General features: G+C 43.2%; 1 protein-coding gene across 11 annotated transcripts in view; it reads right to left on the bottom strand.

The window, feature by feature from the left end:
• Window positions 1-14,011, bottom strand: part of LOC133953292 (nuclear factor 1 X-type-like) — a 107,283-nt gene that overhangs the window by 13,520 nt on the left and 79,752 nt on the right. For 3 of the 11 annotated variants that reach the window (XM_062387140.1, XM_062387144.1, XM_062387145.1), the window contains 7 exons: window positions 9,018-9,080; window positions 8,641-8,715; window positions 8,305-8,446; window positions 7,770-7,805; window positions 7,265-7,389; window positions 6,498-6,572; window positions 2,583-2,711 (listed from right to left, as the gene is read on the bottom strand). In XM_062387140.1, coding sequence (XP_062243124.1) covers window positions 2,583-2,711; window positions 6,498-6,572; window positions 7,265-7,389; window positions 7,770-7,805; window positions 8,305-8,446; window positions 8,641-8,715; window positions 9,018-9,080 — 645 coding nt within the window. The remainder of the gene's footprint in view (window positions 1-2,582; window positions 2,712-6,497; window positions 6,573-7,264; window positions 7,390-7,769; window positions 7,806-8,304; window positions 8,447-8,640; window positions 8,716-9,017; window positions 9,081-14,011) is intronic. The other 8 variants (XM_062387139.1, XM_062387146.1, XM_062387147.1 and 5 more) reach the window with 5 other exon arrangements.

Below are 14,011 nucleotides of genomic sequence, written 5' to 3'. Positions count from 1 at the left end.
CAATCAGCAGCAAGTCCTTGCTGTGTGGTTCTGCCTTGTAGTTTGAAGCTTCAGAGAGAATGTACCCTCCGCTCCCAGCCGACCACAAAACGCCTCCCAGAGACATTAATCAGCCAGCCACACACACACACACACACACACACACACACACACACACACACACACACACACACACACACACACACACACACACACACACACACACACACACACACACACACACACACACACACACACACACACACACACACACACACACACAGCTCCAATGTCTGTCCTGTCTGCTGAGATTCTAAGGCTTTGGCAATTTGGCTCACCAAACTAAAGAGGCAAGCTGCTAGGTGAGGGGAGCCTGGCGAACAAGCATCTGTGATTATGTCTGTCACCTACAATCTCTTGTGTATACACCATACACAAGTGTCTGTTTGTTCAAACTTTGAAGTTTTTCGTTATTAGTGGTATGGTGTTGTTGTGTGTGTGTGTGTGTGTGTGTGTGTGTGTGTGTGTGTGTATGTGAGTGTAGTTAAGTGCAATTTCAGTCTCTAATGGTTCTGATTATATGTTTTTGTTTTCTGTCTGTATATATGTGATTCTACGTATTTATTGCTTTGATGTGTCTGCAAAAAGTGTTGTATGTGTGTGTCTACTTTCTGCCACAATGGCGGACTCTCTGGACTAGTATTGTCAACCTGGCAGCTCTCCACATCAGCCCTGAGCCAAAAACAGGACATAAACCATCCGGTCCTCACACCAGCATTCACTAGACCTATACAACAAGAACCAACCGCTCCAGTCTATCCAAGGCAAGCCGTGATTGCTAACTCTGTTTTCCTCCTCTCAGTGTTACCCCCCTTTTTTCTTTTCATCTCTCTCTCGCTCTCCTTCCTTCCCATCATCCTCCAGTCTCTTTATAGAACCAAGGCCTCCGAGGGACATTCCATTTGGATGGCAGCCATTTTAGAACAGAGAGTCCTCCGCAAGAGTGTAAATTTACACATGCACGATGTGTCTGTGTGTGAGTACATGCTGAAATGCACCCATACACAGTCTCTAAACATCGTCTCATTGCAGCTTCTCTATTACATGAAAACCTCTTAGCCAACTGTCCACACACTCGGTTTGAAGAGAGTGACAGGTTAGTCGTTGAACAAAGAAACCTGAGCTGGTCCTTCACACCTCTTAAACTCGCACAACAAAACTGGTGAGCAAATTTTCTTAAATCAACTCAAAAGCTTAATTAAATATGGTGTTTTGGGTTCTCGAGGGGGGGGGGGGGGGGGGGGCAGGACAGGACTGCTCTGTGTAGATAATAATACGGCTTAATGGTGCAATATCCGGCCTGTGCTGAATTTTCTAAATATACAGCTGGGAGCTCCGCAAGAAATATTCAATACGTTTCAACACGGAGGGCAATGAGTCCAAAAGACCTTTAGATAGTAGGCCGTGTTTGGCTGTGGACCAATTCATCCCTTTGAGAGAAAACTGGAATGAGAAGGAGAAATAGAGCGAGGCGGACATATTTATTCCTCCTGAAAAGTGAGACCAGTCTACAGGGACTTGTTGGCAAACTTGAGATCCTCGAGACTTTGGGAATTCTCAGACTGTAGATGGAAAAACCATGTTGGTTATCCTATAGGACCAAAACACTAATGAGGACAACTTGTCCTCAATGACTCTGGTGGAACAAGAACTTGGTAACACTGGAGGTTACACAATGAATTGTATCTGCAACTGCATGGGTTTTAATTCTGTATGAATCTCTGCTTCTTCTTCTTTCTCCTTCTTATACCTGTATTTGCTCTATATTCAGGTATAGAGGTACACTGTGGAAAAGCAACAAACCCAATACCTTTGTTGTCTTGTTCTTGCGTCTCTGATAAAGATGATTTATTTACACTTCAGACAGTTTGTCATTGGGATATCTTTTCTCGGTGCAGCAGCTGTTTTGACCATTTAGAGATACAATTCTGCACTCATGCACGGGACATAAAGAATTTGGTCTTCATATAACATAAATTAAACTAAGTTGATAGCTCCATCTGGTAAGTTAATACAACCCGTTGAGGTCATTACATAAAAACAGTTTTGTCAGTTAAAATGCAAGAACTGATTTCTAAAAGAACATTCCAACAAATGCACAAAGCAGTTAAGATTTAAGACAAATCAATCACAAAAGAATGGATGCAGCAATGGTACCATGCATTGACGATATTAATACAAACACAGGCACAGAGATGGTGGTAAAAATGGATGGATGGAGAGATGCTGAAAGAGAGAGAGAAATTTATGCCAAGCCATGATGATAGCAGTAACACTGAACAGGTGAAACTCTACAGGCATAATGCTTCTCAGTTGCAACTGTGGAACTGGAAAGTTTGGAATTGCTTTCTCAGCAGGTACGTTTAGCATTTTCATATTCGGCACTCGACTGTTGAATTTTTTGTTTGTTTCTAGGGATGTTTTTAAGGAATAAATAAATGGCAAATCTTGGACCAAGTTTGACACTCCCTTTCCTTCTCTCTCTTTTTCAGATTATAAAAGTGGGGGGGTTGGGGTTGTTGGGTTCATGGCAGGGCTCTCACCTGGTCTCACTCCTGCCAGCACGGGCAGCGGGTGGTGTGTGAACGCCATGCGGGGGGACCTCGTCTGGGAAGTCAGGGCGTTGAAATCAAACTTCCCCGGCTTCTTAAGTGAACCAGGCGAGGACAGTCCTGGCGAAAAAAAATGGGATCAAAAAAAAAAAAAAAAAAAAATAGGGGGGAGGGGGAGGAAAAGAGAAAGGTGGTTTTAATCAATAAAATGCTGCTTATTTAATTGGCTACACTAAAAAAAAAGATTATTTCTTTCATTCTTATTAAAGGGGACTTGAACAATCATGAGTTTATGATTAGATTGTTTTAATTTCCCTACTGGTGGATGGCAGTGCATTGCTTCCAATCCTTGGTTGTTGGTCATTCACTCTCGAAGAATCAACGGATCGATCAGAGAAATCTGATCGTAATCATGGGGTTTTGCTGCCCCTAATCTGTAATAACTTATTCAAAATAACACTATACAGTTCCCATGAGCAATCAATCATAGCCTGAGTCCGTGTCTTCAAATTAAAAAAGATGAAAAACAGCACAAGCCAAACTGAATATGTTCTTTGTTTCAGAGCAAAAGCACATCTGTAGCTATCATAAACTCTAATGTGTCACTGTATGTTTTTTTCTGTCGCATCTCTGTTTCTTCATTCCTCTCTTCTCTTTAAGGTGGCAACTCCAGTCTCTGTCTCTGTCTATGAGCATGGCCACCATACAGCCACAGTCAGCTAATTGTGGTTGGGCTTCAGTGAAGCTCACGGGCTGGCTGCATGAGAAGAAGGCTTCATTCAGAAATAGCACACTGTACAGTATGAACACGGCAGCTGTTGAGTGCGAAAGACAAGCAGACGGACGGAGAGAGCAGACAGAGGGAGAGAGAGAGAGTGAGAGAAGGAGGCGAGAAGAACGTGGGAGACATGAAAATATGCGAGGGAGCGAGAGAGCAAAGCAGAACCTGTGAAAAATGCAGTAGTGTCTTGCTTTTCAGTGCGTTGCTCTGACGACAAGTATGAAATTGGAATGTCATAAGATGTTAAATATGGTTATTATCTTTCGCTCGCACACACTCACGCACACGTTGTCTAAACACACTGGGAAGCAAAAGCACATGTTCCATCACAAAAAAAACTAAAGGCCCGTAGCACCACACCACCGCATTTAACTGATGAAACAACACACACGTTTCTTCCACAGCAAGTTTTCTTCTAATCTTCCTGAGTGAGTAATGTGATAATGCTTTGATTTTGTAACTTTTTTTAGACTGTTGTTTTGCAGTCTATTTCTGTGGCCCCTCCGCATCAAAAAAGGCATTAAACAAGATTCCTCCTCAGTTCTCCAGCTGGAGACGTGTGAAAGTCTATGGGAGTGTGGGGGCGTGTAAAACCATCCCTCCCTGTGTGAAAGAGTTAAGTCTCAAGCAGGTGGGAGTGAATATGTGTGAACCATTTATGTCTTTAGCAGACATATATTTATTTTTTTCTCTTCCTCCCCCCGCTTTAGCGGGAGTCTGGGGGCGTATTGTACTGTCAGACAAATTCCAAGCATGAACACAACCCCGATCCTACTTCTGACACCAATCGTTAGCAGTGATTGCTATGACACTGTCACTGGAAATAAGAGCAGTCTTCAGGGACCTAAACAAGGAAAGGTACCTAGAGGGGAGAGCTGAGGAGGATCTAGATTTAGAATAAATCAGAACCATATAGATGAAGGAGTTATGAAGTTTAAGAGGTAGTTATGTGCTTTTCATCTGAAAGTTAACCTCAAAAAGACAGGTATAAAAATCTGAGCCAGAAAACACAGAAGATTAGATGAAGACTGACAACAGAATACACTGAGGTAACATTAAGGGACATTTTTCAGAAAGTCTGTAATGGTCTGATCTGGTTTATGTGTGAGAGTATGTGTATGTCATTGTCTTTGTGTGTGTGTGTGTGAGTGTGTGTGTGTGTGTGCCACAAATGCACTGTTTCCTCTCCTGGCAAAGCCTTAGTATTTCACTGGCAACCAATCAAGCGCTCCCATGATGACCCTTCTGTCTCTTTGCACTAACAGGCCTGCCACCAGATGCGCCTCTGAAGCACACACAGGCAGAGACACACTCACACACAAACACACACACACACACCCACACACACACACACACACACACACACACACACACTCAGACACACTTGGAAAAGACAGGAGATAGTGGCTTAAACAAGTGAAGCAAAGTCAGGGATTTCTCCTCTCCAGTGATTTAAAGCACATATGTACATCCAGCCGTGTTCCTCCACGGGCCTGTAACATTTAACTCAAAGCACCAAACAAGGCCCCCACCACCACCATAAGTCTCTGGTGCCTCAGAAAAAATTTCACAATCATCGGAACTAATATGAAATCATGGTTGTTTTGTTTGCCTCCACTAACCTCCCCCCACCCCTCTTGTAGGCCCTGTGGAGCAGATGTCTCCAGCATCCTCACGGATCCCAAGGCTACATACACACGGAAACACCATCTGGGACCATGCTTCAGCTGTGCCTGTGTGTCTGTGTGTCTGTGTGTGTGTTTGTGTGTGATATGTGTATAGAAATCTATTAGGAGTGTATCTGAATGTAACCGTGTTTGTGTGATGTATATGTATGAATGCATCTTCATAAGTGTCTGTTTGTGTTTGTGTGTGTGTGTGCGCTCCCGCTTGTTTGCGTACCCCCAACCTGGACAGGAATTCCCAGGTGAGCTTTGCCTGTGGCAGGTGGGATCTTTTGGAAATTGGATACACATCGTACCAAAAATAACACATTCTGTACTCGCTTCATCTTTGCTCTCCCGTTCCCATCAGTGTCTTCTTTATGCCTTGGTTTCTCAAGTGTGAAATACGTTTTGTTCTAGCTACTGTTTAAAATTATTACTAAACCCACATGAAATACAAAAAAAAAAAAACAGGCTGATAATTGCAGAACGTTTTGGCTTCCTAATTTTTCACTTGGGTTCTGTAAATTAATTGGTAGAGGGTCCAGATTTGCATGCCATTCTACACCTCTATTTGCCAAACTCATTAGGAGGTGTACAAAGCTATGTGCTGCACTTTAGAGAGTAAGAGGGTAGTACACATACACAGAGAGGGAGAGCGAGAGACAGAAACAAGATGGGAGGCGAGGCTCTCTGGAGCGCTAAGGCGTGTAGCATCCTCTGTTGAGGCTCTGATGAGCAGCCTCTTAATTACATTTACAGCTAAGTGGAGCAGGAGCAGGAGAGCAGCCTCTGAGTTTCCAATGAGAGTAGACTGGGGCAAGACCTAACCAGGGCTCTTGGCTCCCTCAGTTCACATCCTGACAAACCTTCTCTCTCATTAGCTATCACCATGTAAGTCCTCTCCTCTCTACCCTCCCATCCACTTCCCTGCATTCTGCTTCTCTCTCCTCCCTCTATCCTTTGACATGTTTTCTTCCTCCCCAGGGTCCTTCCTGCTGTACACATTTTCAATTAGACAGAAGGGAGACAGGGATGGAGGGTTGAAGCTGGAGCTAGGGAGCAGGAGGAAGGGTTTTACACCTCTGATCCAGACGGTAAGCGTCTTAATGGGGATTTGAAGCAAGGGAGGGATGGTGCGAAAGAGGGATGGCGGCAAGGCAGGCACCTGAACACCTGCAGGGGTGGGGAGCAGGATAAGCATGTGTGTTTCAATGTGTGAACGTCTACATATGAGGTGGGGGAGTTGAAGGTTTGCGAGTCGCTGTGTGTGTGGTGGGGTGTCTGTGTAAGTACTGTATATTTGCATGTGTCTCATCTGTTGGGAGGACTGACTTCATCTTGTTAGCAGCTTGTAGCCTTATGTTTCAAACAGAAAGTAGTAAAGCTTGAAATGAATAATCATTGACAACCCTGCTGCTGTATTTCACAAGAAATGTAATTACTGTTAACGAAACTAACCATGGTAAGGAAACTGCACGCCATCGTTTTCATGTTTTATCTTCCTCTCCTGCACGCTCGCCAAATGGTGCTGCACTGAAAGTGGAGAAGGGTATTGTTAACAATGAGAGAGAGACAGAGAGAGAGAGAAATAGAGGGATTGGGAGAGAGAGGGAAAGGGAGTATGAGTGAACATTTCTGTATGAGGGGGGGTATAAATCTCAGATGATTGACACAGAATCAGGAAAATTCTAAGGGCGACTATGGCTTTAATAGTGAGGGTAAGGAAACATTAAGCCTTGAGATTTGGGAAGTGAAGTGAACGGCAGAGGGTTTTTTGGGGGGGAAATAAAATAGAAAGAAGAGTATGTCTAAAGTGGAATCACAGAAGTAGAAGTTACTGCCAAAACAAGGGAACTACCAACACTAAATATGCCAATTCACTCTTGATTCGGATAGAATTTAGCACAATCTATCAGTGCTTTAATCAAGTTTGTGGGCTAATAGGGATGAAAACATTCTCAATTTAAACCATGTTGTTTCCTTAAAACTTTGAATTTTGCAAATAACCTAAATGTAAGAGTGATGTGTAATGTGTATCCAAGACTCCTTTTTTTTGGCAGGTATCCTTAAGTCTTTGTCAGAACGAGACAAATCTGACCAGGTAGAGTGTGGAGAAGAGACAAGTCAGATGGAAGCATCATTGTTGACCTTGTGAAAAGGCTTAATGATGCTTTCTTAGTGGGTGACAGGTGTGGGGTGGGATATTGGGGAGGTTGGGATGTTACCTGCATCCATGTCATTTGGCCACGCGCTGGACTGGGATGAGCTGGCGGCAGGTGAGCGTCCAGGGTAGAAAACATCATCTGTGGGGCTCTCCAGCTCACTGTCATCTAATGACTTCCTCTTGGAGCTGAGGGCATGGGGAGGGAAGAGCGGGGAGGCGGAGACAAGATGAAAAAAAAATACAAAACGGATCAAGGAAACAATACTCTGCAAACACAATAACTAGATGGTAATCACATTAACGTGCGTTTGAAATGTTTAAACGGCTTCAACTTTTGCATCTTAGTGAAAACATAAATTCAATTACAAGGCCTTGAAATTGACATAAAGAACAATAAATTTGATAAGGAGGAATGAAAAAGGAGGAAACAGAAAGAAAAGTTAAAAGGTACAGCAAAACAGTAAGACTGTGTGTCTGTGTGTGTGTGTGATGTCTGTGTGTATGTCATGGTGTTTTTCTGTGCAAGTGTCTCATTTGTTTGTGTCTTTGTAGGTGTTGATAACTACCTCCGTGGAAGGTTTGCGTACAACTCCACATCAGACCTATAATGACCACAGCATTTGATCGAGGTAAGAGGAAAGAAAGAGACAAGTTAAGAAAGACACAAAAGAAGAAAAAGGCAGAAATTGCTATCACACATCACAGGAAAAGGAGAACAGCTAACAAAGAGAGAGACGCACACATCTATACAGTAAAGAGATTCAGGAGAGATTCCAAGAGTGGAAATAGGCTACAGTACTAAACATCTTTCACAGCAAGAAACCTCAATGAAATGGCGTACTAGTTGCCAGTAAAGTCATTCCTGCAAGAAAAAGCGATATAACGTTGGCAGACATTAATGTGACATCACACTTCCCTCTAGTCTGCCATTGGCATCGTAGCAAACCACGTGCCAGAGTAGCAATTCTAAAGCCACATGCTGGCTTCGCCCACCAGGGACTCTTCTAATGGCAACAGCTGGACTTGTAAAACGGTCACTTGTGTTTCCTGAGCAGTATACACCTGTAAGTTATTGTTTGTAGGTATGAAATTAGAGCTCACAGTGTGTACCTGGTGGAGGGAGGGGAGGTTAGGGAACGACGCCCCAGAGCCAGAGCTGCCCCAGAGTTGATGTTGTAGTAGCTGGGGCTGCTGTCCAGGTCAGCCAGTGAGAAGTTAGGACCCGACGCTGTGGCTACAGGAGCTAACAGGGAGAACAATAAAAGAAAGTGGATGAGTTTATATAATTACAGCAGTTATATTCCAGGCACTTATATTGGATACACTGGATACCACTGTGCACCGTTGGTAAACATCAAATCAAAATACATCCGGATGGTCGTTGTTTTGTTCAAATCAGGAAACTTCCTACTGCTCTGTGTGCTGTGTTTTACTTACTCTGTGACACTCTGACCAGCTCAGCCACATTCCACACCCCTGAGGTGACGAAGCAGTCCTGGAAACTCAGGTGCCCTGTACAGACAAGGATGTGATCAGGACACACAGAAGCTTCAGAGGGAGAACAAAGACCACAACATAAAAAATTCATGGAATTGTGGTTTGAAAAAAATGGAAGATATCCTAAAAAAAATCAAAGGCCTATGAGAGGCTGACCATCCGCAACAATATTTGTGGATCAACATCTGTGTGAGTGTGTTTGCTAATTGGAGCCATAATTGGAATATGTTAAGACTGATAAGTATGATGAAATCAATTCTAGTGTGCTGATTCGATAGTGTATGTGTGTGTGCATGCATGCGTGTGTGTGCTCGTACCATTGGGCGGTGGTTTAATGTCTGTGTCCCCCTGTTGGCTAGAGCTGTCTGATTGTCCGGAGTCTGCACAGAAACAGAAACAGGGAGGAGGGAGTGGAGAAAGACAAATGGTTAGGATCTGCTTCGACTGCTAAAAAAAGTAATGAAAAACATACTGTTAAGTGTAAGTCTTGATGAATCACAGCTATGTATCCACGCTGCCAGGACTGATATTTGAGGTGTGAAAAGAAATAAGAGGAACTTGCAGCATGTGCTGGGTTATAATATACATCTTGTACGTGCACGCGTGTGAGAGTGTGAATTTAAATATTTTTGCGTGGCAGTCTTATGTGTTTTTCTCTTATCTCCCTCTGTCCCTCCTGATTTAAGGTGCAATGATTTACAGTGAGCTGTTATGCTATTTAGTATCTAACCACGCAATCATTTCCCTCAACCTAATCCCATTTAATACCTTCTTGCTGGTAGGGATTTAGTCTGCGTAAACAGAACACCTTACACACACAAACACACACACTTTCTCTCAATCTGTTTTTCCTCTTCCTAATTGTCATTTCATACTTTAACACATGTTATATCCTTTATATACTAAATCTTAAAGTTGATTAAAAACTCTTCTTCCTATTTGGATCAAGTGCAATCACATTCACAAACAAAAACTTGTGCACAAACACACACACACACCTATTAGGATTGGTCTACGGAAGCACTGGGGCTTCACTCACAAGAGCAGACTCAAACATGCCAAGTCTTGGCAGCAAAGGGCCACAATTAGACCTGGAGGAGCTACAGGCAGAAAGAGGAGGCTGCAGGATGAGGTTTTGTAACATGAGTCCTGAGAAGAGTCGGGGTGCATTCTTGTCCAGGTCGTGAAGAAAATGTGTCAGATGAGGCCGTGCATATATGTTTATGAATTCGTAAACCATGCTTGTCAAATGTCCACATTTCCTCAACGTGTGTGACCACATGTATGAGTTTGCGAATGAGCCTGTGCTCCATTTCCAGGGCTGGTGTATGGTGTGGGGGCTAATGCTATTGGCCAACTATTCACTGCAGCTAGCTAGCTATCTAGCTAACGGAGGTGTTTATCTGCAGGCTGTAGGTGATAACAGAGCACACAGACTCCTGCCAGCAGCACTTGCCTTGCAGCCACACTAAGCCACAGATTACTGAGCAGAAACAATAACAGACCCGTCTCTCTGTCTACGAAGCACTGCTTATCCACAGAGAGAAGAGCAAGACAGACCAGAGCGAGAATCAGAGAAAGAAAGAGAACAGAAATGAAAGAGAGTTTCTTTTCCCCTTCTCTTCACATGCAGAATCTCTCACACTTCTCTGTCTCTCACTGGCTGGGTGTAATCCTGGCAGCCATCTTAGAGCTTGGCAGCCATCTTAGCATTGGCGGTAGCGCCACATTCCAGCTAACTGACGGCACTCACTCCAAACATACGAGGCTGTGCCCCCGCCGTGCACGCACCCAGACACATTCAAACACAAACACACACACACACACACACACACACATACAAATGTGTGTACACACACTAAGGTACACACACTCAGAGTAAACATATATGATGGCCAATGAAAGCTGTTGAGAAAACAACCTGACTTCAATGAACTTTTTACTGGCGTGTAGTATTTCACCAAAGGGCTCTACTATATTGTAAACACTATATTTCCCACACCATACTATGCACTGGTTGGATACACAGCCACCTTACTGTATGTGCAGTATGCTTGAGAGATATGTATCTCATAGTGTTAGAGTGTGAGATGCAGAGGATGATTTGTTGCCACAAAGCGTCGCAAAACTTCGAGAGAGCGTAAGTTGACAGATGGAGGTTCAAGATACAAGATTCTACAGTGCTTTAGCAAAGCCTGTAATTAGAACGTGCATGCACACACACATCCACAATAAGGTGGAAGAACTTGCAGCACTCGATGTTCAGTTATTAGTCCTGAAAGTTTTTTTTCGTGTTCACTTGATTAATACTCTCTTTATGCTCAGCCTTAGATACATATACAGAAACGAATAGAGCTTTCATTCTTTACTCAATTCCATCAGTATTTTTGCACGTCTCTTTGAAAGCTAAAGCATATGGATGAATCTGACTAAATGTAGCTGTTTCAAAGAAAATCGTGGGGGCAGTGTACCCAATAGGGTGAAGAACATACGGCAAGACACAACATTTATTTCCTGGATAGACAATTGCTTATAGTGATCATGTTTGTCCAGTGCCAAATTCATCACTGTAAGCAGTCGAATACTATAAGCATTTTTATAGCTTTTGTATGACAGTCCCAGATCTTGAGGGAAAGGTAACAGAACACATGCACACAAACACACACTGACTCCGCTGCTCACTTCTCATTCTCTTTCTCTCTCCCCTGCTGACACAGACAGCCAGCCACACATACAAACAATGTGATCAGACACTTGTGTAAAGTCCGAAACATTGACAATGTATGGAGAGCTCGAGGAGATGGGGGCGCTCAGTTTAGCTCGATGCGCTCTACATCGAGAGATGGAGCTATGCATGGCTCCCTGGGTGACTGCACTGGGGCTGGTGCTACACCCCTAATAATTTCTACTTTAAATTTTAAGAAAATATGTTGGGATCATATGTTCTTTGCTGATTACAAATAATGTGTTTATTTAGCTCTTGAAGTAAGTGAGATGACCTGGCTAGATACTGAAGCTCTCAATGGCTCTGGTTCTACTTTTATGAGATCAGGCACCTTGGCCAACCAACACTTACAACACAACACTACATCACTCATTGGAAATCAGTGCCACTGTTGAGTTCAACGGTGCATCATACAGTTTGGTAGAGAATGGAATACAGTGGGTGGGGAGGTAAGACAGCAGGTCTGGTGGCTGATTATCGCCGCTTTGCCAGCTGCAGCATACAACAGCAGAACCCCCCCTCCAGCCTCCTAACCCCACATGCAGCGCCTTATCTTCCCACCGCAGCCCCCCAAAGCCCTCCCTTCAGCAACCCCAATCATAGTCCTGCAGCCCCCCCTCCAGATGCCCCTCCACCTCCACCGCCAGCAACCTCATCTCTAACCTCAAACATATAGCCACCCTCCAGCCAGTGAATTAAAAGCAACTACACACATGAGTGTGGCCTGGTGATATATTAAGAAGCACATGTACAACTGTTGGAGGTATGATCATTTGTTTGATATCCAACTATGTTTGACAAATGTTGCAAATAAAACTGAATAATCATTGTAACCAGCACATATTAGACACTGGATGACCAAAATTGACTGTGAATGGTTCTGTGCATGAGTCACTCTTAATGTACAATGTGTAAAAGGGACTCTCAAGTAAAACAATAACAAAATACCTAGTTTGATGACGTTGTGAAGCAGCATGGGGGTATGGGAGTTGTTGTCTTCACAACAGGATATGGAAATATACCTGAAGCGACTCGGGTGCAGACTCAAGGATGAGGTAATGTATGTAATAGTGGAAGAAAAATAGAAGACTGGCTGGCCGTGTTTTTCCTTTTTTCCTAGTTTCCTCTGACAATTTGAGCAGAGACAGCTAAGCGGATAGGCTGCAATTAAAATGCACTCAAAATGAAAAATTGGGATTGTTGGAAAAGACTGGATAATACAAGTGCAATCCAACAAAATGGTCTTGTCACTTTTAAAAACTTTAATGATTAATTGCTACATGTTATTTCACTAACAACAAAGACAGCTCAATGTTTGCCAAAACATTAGTCCTTTCGTACTCGGTAAATTGAAACTTCAAGGATTTTGTGGTAAGTTTGTGCTGAGAAACTGCTTTCAAACTTCCATGGCTCTTTGTGGCTGCAGATTAACGATGGTGGCCATCGCTGGTTGCTGATTGCAGAAGTTCCCTACAGGCTCCATGGCAAATCTCACGACCCCACCACAATCAACATAACCCCAGTCATCATGGCCTTGACATACAGCACTGTAGCCCCCAAGCACATATTTCTGTGGCTTTCCTCTGCATCAATTCCATCTGTGCTTCTCCTTATCATTTTTTTTGTTTAATGTGACTATTTAATCTGGTCTTTTGGTTATGACTGCGTGCCCATTCTAAACCTACACAACCTGTCATTGTCAAACTTCACCTGATCTTCTTCTATTTGTTCCTTGCATGACTCTCCTCTTTTCTCTGCAATCACCTTTAGCACTGTTGGTCTCTCGAGGCAGATAAGACAAGCTGATCTGTTACAGTCTTTCAAAGCAACCCACCCTCCATCTGTCATTTACAATTACAAACATGGGATAAAACCAAAGTCAAGGTCAACACAGAAAGTAGTGAACTCTGCAGTGCAGCAACAGTGCTGGTCATCTGTGAGTCTTTACAGTATGTGCATGCACACCCCTAAGATCGTCAACAGAAAAAACCAGAAGTCAGCTAATGTACTCTGTAGCCACATCAAACCAGTGTTTGTCCATAAGTGCCCGCACGCACGTGTTTAACTACATGTATGCGCACAGACTGTTGGTTCACATATTCCCCCTCTTGTTGGAACAAATGTCAACTCCACTCTCCCCCTCCTTCTCCCGGATCCCCTCTCCTCTCTTCTCCTCCCCAAAACACAGGATAACGTGGTACAGCCTCCCAATTGGGTTTCGCTTAAGAGGTTTATCGGTATGTTGCTAAACATTCTGACCTTTTTTTAATCCTTAATGCGCTTAAAATGTTCCAAACCCTCCTAATCCCCCCGGCTATCCCACACAGATGTTCACTCAGTTCTTTTATTGGACGTTATTTTATAATTTTTTTCCCCTTTTTATTTATGTATATTTTTTCATTTATTAATTATTTAATTCTGTGTCATAAAAGGTTATATTTCTGTTTCAGTGTTAAGAAGTATTTATCCTTGCGACTGTTTGGTGTATGTGTGTGCAGTAATGCTTCTATGTTAACAACATCCCCATTAGTGTGAATGTGACCTTTTCAAATGCTTATTCCATTCAAAGTAAAAAGTTATGAGTTT

The sequence above is a fragment of the Platichthys flesus genome, chromosome 5 (assembly GCF_949316205.1).
Source record: "Platichthys flesus chromosome 5, fPlaFle2.1, whole genome shotgun sequence".
Lineage (NCBI taxonomy): Eukaryota > Metazoa > Chordata > Actinopteri > Pleuronectiformes > Pleuronectidae > Platichthys > Platichthys flesus.
Note: the sequence above shows the minus strand (reverse complement) of the source record. Positions and strands in the feature narration are given on the sequence as shown.